Below are 11,477 nucleotides of genomic sequence, written 5' to 3'. Positions count from 1 at the left end.
ACAACCCTAGAGCATGCATCGAACCACCATCGAACCCAACAAAAAACCCAATGGATCGAGCATGCATCGAACCCCCATCGAGCATGCATCTAATTTCTTAGTTTTAAACCTGGAACCCATAATGGGCCTACCCTATGGGTTCCTAATCGAGCATGCATCGAACACCCATCGAACCCCAATCAAGTACCCACCGAACACCCATCAAACCACTATTGAACAACCCTATAGCTTGCATCGAACCACCGTCGAACCCAACATAAAAACACTCCATCGAGCACGCATCGAACCCCTATCGAGCATGCATCGAACCATGATTGAGCATGTATCAAATCACAGAAGCACAAACCTTAAACCCCAAATGACCTAACCTATCGAACCCAATCGAGTATGCATCGAACCCTTATCGAGTACCCATCGAGTATGCATCGAACCCTCTAAATGCCTACCCATCGATGCCCATCGAACCATCGAGCAACATAAAAAAACCAGGCAAAAACTCACAGTTGTCTTTCAACGTACCCATTCCAAAATACTAAAACAAAGCATATCAATATGCTCAAAACAATTCGTAAACTATGCAATAAACAAAAAAAGTCACAACATTCACACAAAAAATTCAAAAAAAAAAAAAATACATATAAACATATATATACAACAGAATACAATAGGGAGATCGACCTTAGTGGGTCAGGGAGGACGGAGGCAGAGGAGGGAGGTCTCGGGGAGGACGGAGGCGGAGGACGGAGGTCTTGGGGAGGACTCGGAGTTGGGTTCAGTTCTCGGGGGATCGACGGTTGTCGTGCAGTCTCGGTGGAGCGACGGTTGTCGTGTGGGACTCATCGGGATCGACGTCGGTGGGGAGCGGTCGACTGGTTTCGTCCGAAAGATAGAGAGGGAAACTGTGTAGGCGGAGGAGGGAGTTCGAGAGAAAGAGAGAGAGGGAGACTGAAGAGACAAATGAGGAGGGTATTTTGGGTATCATAAAATAAATTGGCATTATTTTGTAATGATAAAAATGCCTAGCATTTTTTTGAATTACAACCCCATATTAAGCATAAAAAGTCAAATTTCTCGTCTAATTGCCTATTTAGACCCTGTTTTTTGACAAATTCATTTTTGGACCTTGTGTTTTGTAAAATAGTTAAAAAAGACCTCTAAACTCAATTTTGATGAAGACAAAATTGAATATAACTGTTATATTATATTATAATATAATGTAATATTATATTATTTTATAATATAATGTTTTAGATTAAATAAATGTGACATAGAGTGTCACATATTGTAACATATAATAGAGAGTTACATTATTTGGATATATGTGAAATATCCAAACATGTAACATATTTGGTGTTACAAATTCATTACAAATTTGTAACTCCTAAATATCACCCATTATTGTGTAGATTTGTTGTTACATAATATTGAGATGAATTTCTTAAAGCCATATGAGAAATGGCTAATAGAGATGTGATTTTAACTCTCATATTGTGTATGGAAGTTACAAAATCAAATGGGAATAAATTGGAATGTTTTGGAAAAAACTTAAAAAATTGGTTACTGAAAATGATCAAGGGCCGCGACGCTCGAAACAAGCGCCGCGGCCCTAGTGGCTGACAGCTTCATACAATTTCGGTTTTTATCCAATTTTGAACGATTCCAACAGCCAAGTAACTCCCAAATCTCTATTTTAATTCCATAAAACACCAAATTAATCATTGGTAACAGCCATGGGGGTTGGTGGAATTTGAAATTCAAAGGGTGTCTCTAAACTCTATAAATAGGAGTCTAATGCTCACTTGTAAGACACAACATTTCTATCCATTAGAGCACTTGGCTAGAAACACCTTGAAACTTGATAATTCCAGAAAGCATTTCCAAAATCTGAGAGAGATCCCTTAGTGCTTAAGTTAGGGGGAAATAAACTTTTGGACAAAGGTTTGAAACCTTGTTCAAGTTGGTGATCACCAACACTCTTCACTTTGGTTGTGTGAGTGGGAGTATCTTATTATTTTGTTCTTGTTCTTATTTTCTTCTATTGTTTTTCTTCATATCATTTTTGTTATATTTACTTGTATCTTTGCTTAAGAGTTGTATTTTCTATTTCAATCCTCTTCTTCTTCTTTCTCTAATCTTATTTGTATTTTTAGTTATAGAGTTGTAATACTTTATTTAATCAATCCTTATCTATTGTAATATTTTGCATAGAGCTATAATACCATTTCCATTGAGGCAATACATATTTTCCTAACAATAACAACATAGTTGTTAGGCAAAATGATTTTGTTTTTATTTTAAATTATTAGTTTGATGAATTATTTTTAATTTTAGCTCAGAAAATTTTGACCAAAATCGAGTTTATTGTTCTATTTAAACTATTTACAAAACACATGGTCTAAAAAGTTATTTTTCAAAATACATGGTCCAAACAGATAATTGGACAAAACACGGTGTCCGAAAAGTTATAATTTTTTTTTTAAGAAAAGCAATAAATGACTAATACATATCATATATAGAATAACAATATATATTTTAAATTAATTTAAAGAAATATAATTAAAGTTAATAATATTTTGTACCAACTTTTGTACCAAATAATAGTCAATTAAATAAAAAAAAATTGAAAATTAATATATCCTACAATTTTGACAAATGACTCGTACTAAAATTTAATTGTAATTAATTGCATTGTTCTTTCTTGTATCCTGATAGATCTGATCTGATAAAAAAAAGTCTTAATAAGATATAAATAGTTTAACAAACTTATAATTAATTTCAATATCACCCCATAAATTGTCACATAATTCTTCTTAAACTTCTTTCTTTATTCACAATCTCCATCTCACATGTCTCCTTTATACATACATTATTCTTACACATTCTCAAAATAAATTAAGCCTCATATGTATTTAAATTATTGTACATAGGTTTTATTTGGAAAATAAATTGGTTTTGCTTATATTTAAAAGTAAAAAAAATAAGTAAAATCTGTAACTTATATTTTATTTGTATTATTATACTGTAATTTTTTTAATGCAAAGTTCTTTTTAAAGTATTTAGATCATTATTAACAAAAAAGATATTATGACAGCAAATTAGAAATTAAAAAAAATTAATTTTATTTTACCAAAACACAATTAAAAGGTGCTTTCTTTTAAAATTCTAACAAATTAAAATCACCTTAAAAAGATGTACGATTTGATTAATTGAGTTTTTGGAAGTGACTTTTGAAATTTAAAAGTGTAAATATACATGTAAAATTGGTTGGATTACAATGTTGTTTGACTTTAAGTTCTAAAAACACTATTTTAGAAGAAATTAAACTCGGCGAATTCTTAAGAATATTCTCTTAAGAAACCGTGAAACCGATAACCTAAAAAGTGAAATAGAAACCCTGACACTTAGCCAAATGAGACCTCAATCTTATATTTTGGTCATATAAAGTGCTTAGGGGGTATTTGGTACGAGTTTTGAGTTTGTGGGAGTAGAGACAGAAGAATTTTAGATGAAAAGAACATGAAACTCAATTGTTTAAAGGAGTTAAGATTACCCTGAAATATAGCTAAAAAATGAAACTCGCTTGGAAACACAAACTTTCAAGTCATTAAAAATAAAATTTTCATACATAGATTAGCTTTCACATTCTCACCAAACGAAACCCGTACACCAAACGTCCCCTTATACTAATCCAATCCAAATCAACCCATCCAAAAAGAATAATTTAGATTTAGATTTAGACAATTCCTAGTTATGTTTTTCATTGCATTAAATTTGTGTCAATTGATACTCATTTTTGTTTCACACACATTACCAGACAAAATCAGGTATGGTTTTGGTACGATCAAGATGGTAGAGTGTACTAACTAAGCTCCTAGCATTTTTTTTTCAGCCAAAAATAAATTTAAAAAAAAAAGTACAAAAACGACACTGCGTGCAAAGTAGATCGAGCAATCTTGATTTAGATCTAAAACACCAAAACGAATAAAGGAACATTGACAAATTACAATGGGGATGTTTGTCGTTTTCCGATCTCACTATTGGGTTCGGACCCCACTCTAAGGCGGTCGGCAAATCTCTCTCTCTCCTCTATATTTACGTATAGATCTCTGTCCACTGCCTTGTACAGACCTTCGTTACATCTCTGATCCATCTCTCTCTCTCAAATCTCAGCCAGGTATGTACTTTCTGCCATCGACATTGATCATTGTTTGAGCCCCATTTGTTTTCCGGAACCATTTTCATTCCAAAAAGATCAAAACTTTTGAAAAACCCATCTGTATTAAGATCCGACTGGTTTTTATTTCGCCAAAACTGATACATTTTTTTGTCCCGTTATGGTTCAGTTTCGGTTGTTTTTTTCGTAAAGTTTCGAGTTTGCGAGTCAATTCACATTTCAAAACAGTAATTAATCGAACCCAGTTCCAATTTCAGTAAGCAATGCCATTTGCCGACGTTTTTTTCTTTCTTTCTTTTTTTATGGTTATTTTCGTTGGTTGGGTCTCATCAATATCACTCTCGCTGCTTTAGTTATAGCTTGTGAAGGTGACTCATTTATAGCTGGCAACTGTCGGTGCTTTGCGTGTCTTTAACACTTGTTTTCGTTTCCCCTTTTGCCCTCCTTCCCTTTCACACTTGCTCTTTCTTAGCTGTGCCATTATACCATCTGGTCAGGAATAGATACCATTTATAACCAGAGCTACTTTCCAATTCTTGATCTTCTTGCATCGAACTAATCTGGGTCTTTGTTCCATTTTTTATACTCGGTATGATTTAGTTTTTCTTCTTACTAACTCAACATACTTATTCCAATCTGTATTGTTCAATATATAGTGATTGTCTTCTGCTTTTGTAGAAATCATATTTGACTACTAAGTAATGTTTTTGAAAGTAAAAACGTCATTTTTATACAGCTAATCAAGAAGAGAACTCATCTTGGTTGATTGGATAATAATGCTAATGAATGTTTGTACATGCTTTATATTGTATGATTTGGTGGATGTTGCAGCGTATTAAAGTCAAATTTGAATTGTTGCAGTGTTGACTCTGGAACTTTTTCTTTACCCTTCACTTGGATTACTGAGATAATTGAAATCTGATTTTGGATTAGTTAGAACCAGTTCAAACAAGTGGTTGTTTGAACTTTGAGGCAATTTTAAAACAAAAATACGACTTGTTGCAATTAGTGTTGAACTGGTGCTGGATCTCATTTTGGATCAATTGCTTGCAGCTGTGTAAGAAGTTCTTTCTGCTCTGGATGTTCTAGTCAAAGTAGATCAGTTGGAAAATGTCGAGGGGAAGAGGTGACGGGAGCCAAAATAAAAGGTTAATAGGCTCAATCTTAGTTTTGGTGATCATTTGTGGTTTGTTGTATGTATATTCTGGAAGGAGTGGTTCATCTGCCCTGGAATATGGCGGTAAGTCATTAAGAAAGTTCAGCTCTTATTTGGGATCGGAGGAAGATGTTGAGGAGTCTTCCCCAATTCTTGGTGAAGATGGAGACGTTGGTTTTATACCAAAGAGCTTTCCTGTGAGTTATTTTTTGCTCAGCTTACTTCACTGCTCTCTTTCCCCACACTTTTTACAAATTTTTGCTATTTTATTCTTAAACTCATGCAAATGTTTGTGTTGTATCCTTATTTAAGGTTTGTGATGATCGTCATTCGGAGCTCATTCCTTGCCTAGACAGAAACCTTATTTATCAATCGAGGTTGAAGCTGGATCTTTCTTTGATGGAACACTATGAAAGACACTGCCCACTTCCCGAAAGGCGATTTAATTGTTTAATCCCTCCACCACCTGGATATAAGGTGAGAGACTTAGTTTATAGCAGTCAAGAGAATGAAATGAACTTGTGTTGTTTGGATTCAGTTCTTTTTACATTGAATACTAATTTATCTACTGTTAAAATTGGAACAGATTCCAGTCAAGTGGCCTAAAAGCAGAGATGAGGTATGGAAAGCAAATATCCCACATACCCACCTTGCAACCGAGAAGTCTGACCAGAATTGGATGGTTGTAAAAGGTGAAAAGATTGTATTCCCCGGAGGAGGAACTCACTTCCACTATGGAGCTGACAAGTACATTGCATCAATTGCTAATGTAAGTAGAACAACATTTAAATATGAGGGCAAAGAGAGAACTTGTGACCTTGCAGCAGATGCTTCATTTTTTCTATTTCATTTTTCCCATGAAATGTGTTATGACTTGTGACCTTGCAGATGCTCAACTTTCCCAATGATAACATTAACAACGGAGGCAAGATTCGAACTGTCCTTGATGTTGGTTGTGGTGTGGCTAGTTTTGGAGCATACCTTCTTTCTTCAGATGTTATTGCCATGTCCTTAGCACCCAATGATGTTCACCAAAACCAGATCCAATTTGCCTTAGAGAGAGGAATTCCAGCATATCTTGGTGTCTTAGGGACCAAGAGACTCCCTTACCCGAGTAGATCTTTTGAGTTTGCACATTGCTCACGTTGTAGGATTGATTGGCTTCAAAGGGATGGCATCCTTCTTCTTGAACTAGATAGGTTACTTAAACCAGGAGGTTACTTTGTCTACTCTTCTCCTGAAGCCTATGCACAGGATGAAGAGGATCTAAGAATATGGAAAGAGATGAGCACCCTCGTGGAGCGCATGTGTTGGAAAATAGCTGCAAAAAGAAACCAAACTGTTATTTGGGAAAAGCCTTTGACTAATGATTGTTACAGGGAAAGAAAGCCCGGTACTCTTCCTCCAGTATGCAAATCTAATGATGATCCAGATGCTGTGTGGGGTGTGAATATGGAGGCTTGCATCACCCCATACTCTGAACGTAAGCAACCGTTTATCCACTTTTATTTTACATAATTTGGTAACTAAAAGCTTCCAAAGAAACAGTAGATCACATTTTAAGTCAAATTAAATTAGACTATTATTGAGCTATTGCAGTCTGGTTAAAGGGTTGTAGATCACAAAGGTACATTTTGTTGTGTATTTAAATATATGCATGACTAGCATTCTGACCAAATAATCTTCTGAATTTTACAGAAAACCATAGAGCAAGAGGAAGTGGTTTGGCTCCTTGGCCTGCCCGACTGACCACTCCACCTCCCCGACTAGCCGATTTTGGCTACTCCAGTGATACGTTTGAAAAGGACACGGTAGTTGCTCATCTTAATCTGTCCCTTTGCTTGTTCATAATTTACAACCTGTCTGGCATTATACATGCATGTTGCTAGAACTTGGCTTATGCCAATCTAATGTGGTACAGGAAGTTTGGCAGCAAAGAGTTGAGGATTACTGGAATCTATTGAGGCCGAAAATTGAGTCCAATACCCTAAGGAACATCATGGATATGAAGGCACACATCGGTTCTTTTGCTGCCGCTTTGAAAGACAAAGATGTGTGGGTCATGAATGTCGTTCCAGAGGAAGGACCTAACAAACTCAAAATTATATATGACAGAGGTCTTATAGGCACGGTTCACAGCTGGTATGTTTAAAAAAAATCTGTATACTTTTCAGTTTTTACACTAGAGATTTGTCAAAATGATGGAAACAGATGATAAAAGTAAAAGTAAAGATTTGTAAAACCAATAAACTATATGCCGTTTGCTCCTTGAAACGCATCATCTCAGAAAAATTTCCTATAGGGAAAAGGAGAAAGAAAGCATTGATTGATTTTCTTCTTTGGGGTTGTTGTACATATGGCAGGTGTGAAGCCTTCTCAACCTACCCAAGAACTTATGATTTGCTTCACGCTTGGACCGTCTTCTCTGACATTGAAAGGAAGAAATGCAGTGCTGTGGATCTGATGATCGAGATGGACAGGATTCTGAGGCCCAAAGGCTTCATCATTATCCGTGACAAGCCGAGGGTGGTGGAGTTCGTCAAGACCTACTTGAAAACACTGCACTGGGAAATAGTAGCTACAGCTGAAGCATCTCAAGATTCGGAGCAAGGCGAAGATGAAACAGTAGTTATCATCCAAAAGAAGATGTGGCGCACAAGTGAGAGCGTGAGGGACTCTGAATAGAGAAGCAAAGTCTTTCCTCAAGTCCTTCCAATGATTGGTTTAGGTGATACTACTGGCTATTTATATGATTTTGTAGCATTTTGGCTCTTTAGTTTTTTGCTTTATTTATTTGAGTCGACACAGAGCTCACCCAATAGCTTATTCAAATTTCAATGTGTTCATTATTAATTTGGTAACTGTAAGAAAAATCACTTTATACCTCAGATTGGCATAAAGGAGAACATGTTCGAAATAAGGATATTGGCAATATGATTTAAATTTCAAAGAGATGTTCTCATGTTCTAAAGTTGGTTCATGATCTAGAGACTCATATTTGGGACAGACATATGTAGATGGTAATTATTTTTTATATTGGAATCCAATTTTACTCAACAAATTTATTCATTAGAATCTAACTTAGGGATGCACATTTTCTCCATGGGGATAGGGCCCATGGGGACGGGGTCCTACGGGGATGAATTCCCGTCTAAATGAGGAATGGGGTGGGGACGGGGATAACTTTCAATCTCTGAATGTTAAATGGGACGGGGACGGGGATGACACTCCCTGTCAGGGCGGGATCCCGTTTAAATTTTTATATATTTTTGTGTAATATTTTATATCTTTCTTTATGTGGTTTTGTAGTATAGTAATAAATTTTTTAATATTTTAAATTTTATTTAGGATAATGTTTAATATTTTAAATAATAAATATTGTGCAATATTTTAATTTACGATTTTTATTTTAACATTTTAATTAAAAATATACTTTTTAAATAAATAGGTTACCCATGGGGATTCTCCACTCCAATAAGGAATTCCCTGACCCGTCGGAGACGGGGAATAGACGGGGAAGGAGATTAGAAATATAAACAGGGACGGGGGAGCACTCCCCACAAATTCCCCGGCCCGTGTACATTTCTAACTTTACAAAAGTAGTTGTGAAATTGGAGACCAAAGCAAATGTTGTTGTAAATCATGATTTAACACCTTTTTTTTTCTGCCTTGTTTATTTTTTGCTCCACTTAAATAATAGACAGTGTAATCAAATTGCTTCTAGATTCTTATTAGTTATGGGAGAAGACTTTTGAACTAAGTACTTGCAATCTGTACACCTCAAACATTCGAATCTTTCTACCAAAGACCAAAAAATTGCGAAAGGAAAAATGGGGTTGATGCCAAAATCCTCAAGAAAAAGTAATAACAATTACATTACTAATAATTAGAGGAAAACTGGTTCTACAAGTAAATATTTTCATGAATTATGTGTAATTAGACCCAGAGATTAACATGATGATCCGGCGGCATTCAATTCGACGGCGCTACGCCTCCATCCCAGCATTTCCGGTTAAAGCTCTAGACATCTTCATGCGCGTTACCAAAGCTGATGCCTGAGATTGTGGCATGTATTACATGGTCAAATAAAATAAAATAAAAGTTTACAATACAAATATATGATTTGGTATCCAGAGCTCAAAAACTTTGATCCAAATAAGAGCATAATATGGTTCCAGGGAAGACTGAAGCACAAAACATGTTATAATGTTTCTGCTGAGGTTTTATGAACACTCAGATAGAAGTCCAATACTACCATCTTATAATGCAGACAACAAATACTTGATTATAACTCCTAAAATCCATGAATTGCTTAGATACAATATGCCTATTGTGTCAAAAACTTGATTTAGCAACAAAGTTTAAGAACAGTTGGAGATTAATCGCCATGGAGAGGCGCATGAAACCTCTAACAACTATTACCCGGAAAAGTATTTTCATTAAGAATACAATATGATTACCAGACAATACATAAACATTCAATGGGATTTCAAGATTTTAAAATCCTGAAATTCTGGAGAGAAAAATAAAGGAGAGTCCAAAGTTAGGTAAGAGATGAATAACCTATTGAATGCAACAGCAAATGAAAGAAAAACTGGGCACAATGGTCTAAATACAAACGTGACAATGTCAATTTCAAAGTACATAAAGTTTAATACATTGAAATGATTCAGAAAGCTATTAGATTACCTCTTGCAAAATGAAATTCACACGTTTGGATCCGTTGTAAAGAATGTACCACATCAAGACCACCAAGATAGTGTCTGTCAAACGTCAAGGAAAGTACAGCAAAAACTCATGGTTTCAAAGATTTCAGTAACAATACACATTCAATGGGTTTTTGTACTAGATAATACACTCTTGAAACCTTCATATATGAATATATACAAGGCATAATAGTTTCAAAGATTTGACAAGTTAAAATATGTAAATGTAATCCAAGTTATCTAGATATATGACAATAGGAAAAACATGAACAGAAAAGGATACTGAAAAGACAACGCTCCCACCAATCTAACATATACAGCCCAAAAGTAACGTTGTAAAGATAGATTTTACGTTGAACCCAGTTCATTGTTCTCACAACCTGCAAACAAATTAAACTTAAATAGCAAATCCATTCTAACATTTAAGTTTCCAAAAGATTACAAATAAATGAAAAAGAATATGATAATTAGCACCTTGTGTTAATTAAAGAAAAAAAAAATCTCATATTAGCTTAATGTTAGAGTTGGGTTTCCTAAAAAAGAAATTTCAAGCAAACAAAAGAATATTTATTTGAAAAACAATCAAAATATTCAATGACTAGATATTAAAAAAACCGCTGTCATTTGAAACACAGTCAAAAGAATTTTGTATACAATTACGAGTTGTGATCTGTAATGTAATTAGCTAACAACAAAATTAAACTAAAACCTTTGTCTCGGGCACTATTGTCTTAATCTTCGTATGAAAGAATAATAAAGCTAACTTTTTCATCAATCATGGTATAGTAATCAATATTGTAAAGTTTCTGAGAATGGATTGTATTGTATATCGAAACAGAATCCGCACAAGTTAACAGAGAAAAACATTTGAAATTTCATGGAAAACATTTCAGTTACCGTGAGTTTGTGTGTGGGGGGTCGAGATCGAGAGATGGACGGAGGCGGAGCCGTCGAGGTGAGAGGGGTGGACAGTCTCTGACAGTGTCGAGGAGAGATAGACGAGAGCTGCAGTGCTGAGAGCCAGAGAGAGAGAGAAATAGGGTACAATGTAAAATATGGTATTTTTATAAAAATAAGTTATATATAATGATATTTTTCAAAATTTTGGGTTATTTTTAGGGATGGCACTATAACAATGGCTATGGGTAACTAGGGCTGTGCAAAAATTTTTACAACCCGCCCAACCCGAATAAACCGCCCAAACCAACCCGAAAAAACCGCCAAAAAACGCAACCCGAATTAACCGACCAAAATTTAAACCGCTCAATTGTTACATTGGGCGGGTTGAAAATAATTATCAACCCGCCCAATATAACCCAACCCGCCCAATTAAGAATTTATTATTTTTAATATATTCAAATAAATATATAAATTAATTAAGTTTTATTTTAATTTTTTTACTATAAATTTAAAATATTGTTTTAAGTTTAAAAATATAAAC

The 11,477-nt window shown here is 34.8% G+C and overlaps 2 protein-coding genes across 5 annotated transcripts; one reads left to right on the top strand and one right to left on the bottom strand.

Annotated features, from left to right (window-relative positions):
- The first annotated feature begins 4,027 nt into the window (after positions 1-4,027).
- LOC133785035 (probable methyltransferase PMT3) lies at positions 4,028-8,284 on the top strand. Of its 4 annotated transcripts, none has more exons than XM_062224309.1 (8): positions 4,028-4,174; positions 5,228-5,527; positions 5,643-5,807; positions 5,917-6,099; positions 6,219-6,813; positions 7,029-7,141; positions 7,252-7,472; positions 7,694-8,284. In XM_062224309.1, the coding sequence occupies exons 2-8, from the start codon at positions 5,285-5,287 to the stop codon at positions 8,013-8,015; spliced, it is 1,842 nt and encodes a 613-aa protein (XP_062080293.1). In that variant the 5' UTR covers positions 4,028-4,174; positions 5,228-5,284; the 3' UTR covers positions 8,016-8,284. The 4 variants fall into 4 exon arrangements, with proteins under 4 accessions (XP_062080293.1, XP_062080283.1, XP_062080289.1 ...); XM_062224299.1 differs by having other exon boundaries at positions 4,046-4,174; positions 5,036-5,527; XM_062224305.1 differs by lacking the exon at positions 4,028-4,174 and adding an exon at positions 4,607-4,763.
- Positions 8,285-9,181: 897 nt separating this feature from the next.
- Positions 9,182-11,080, bottom strand: LOC133785030 (uncharacterized). Its single transcript, XM_062224292.1, has 4 exons — positions 10,934-11,080; positions 10,320-10,416; positions 10,020-10,093; positions 9,182-9,385 (listed from the first exon to the last, which is right to left on the bottom strand). Exons 2-4 carry the CDS (start codon positions 10,402-10,404, stop codon positions 9,317-9,319), a joined length of 228 nt encoding a protein of 75 aa, XP_062080276.1. The 5' UTR covers positions 10,405-10,416; positions 10,934-11,080; the 3' UTR covers positions 9,182-9,316.
- Between the last annotated feature and the right edge of the window lie 397 nt (positions 11,081-11,477).

This window comes from Humulus lupulus, chromosome 1 (assembly GCF_963169125.1).
Source record: "Humulus lupulus chromosome 1, drHumLupu1.1, whole genome shotgun sequence".
Taxonomy (NCBI): Eukaryota; Viridiplantae; Streptophyta; class Magnoliopsida; order Rosales; family Cannabaceae; genus Humulus; species Humulus lupulus.
Note: the sequence above shows the minus strand (reverse complement) of the source record. Positions and strands in the feature narration are given on the sequence as shown.

Excerpts from the sequence above, each read along its gene's own strand:
- LOC133785030 (XM_062224292.1), bottom strand. The coding sequence starts at position 10,404 with ATGAACTGGGTTCAACGTAAAATCTATCTTTACAACGTTACTTTTGGG. Across the intron at positions 10,094-10,319 it reads GTGGGAGCGTTGTCTTTTCA|ACACTATCTTGGTGGTCTTG; the intron begins GTATCCTTTTCT and ends GACGTTTGACAG. Across the intron at positions 9,386-10,019 it reads TGAATTTCATTTTGCAAGAG|GCATCAGCTTTGGTAACGCG; the intron begins GTAATCTAATAG and ends CCACAATCTCAG.
- LOC133785035 (XM_062224309.1), top strand. The coding sequence starts at position 5,285 with ATGTCGAGGGGAAGAGGTGACGGGAGCCAAAATAAAAGGTTAATAGGC. Across the intron at positions 5,528-5,642 it reads TTATACCAAAGAGCTTTCCT|GTTTGTGATGATCGTCATTC; the intron begins GTGAGTTATTTT and ends TCCTTATTTAAG. Across the intron at positions 6,814-7,028 it reads CATCACCCCATACTCTGAAC|AAAACCATAGAGCAAGAGGA; the intron begins GTAAGCAACCGT and ends TGAATTTTACAG.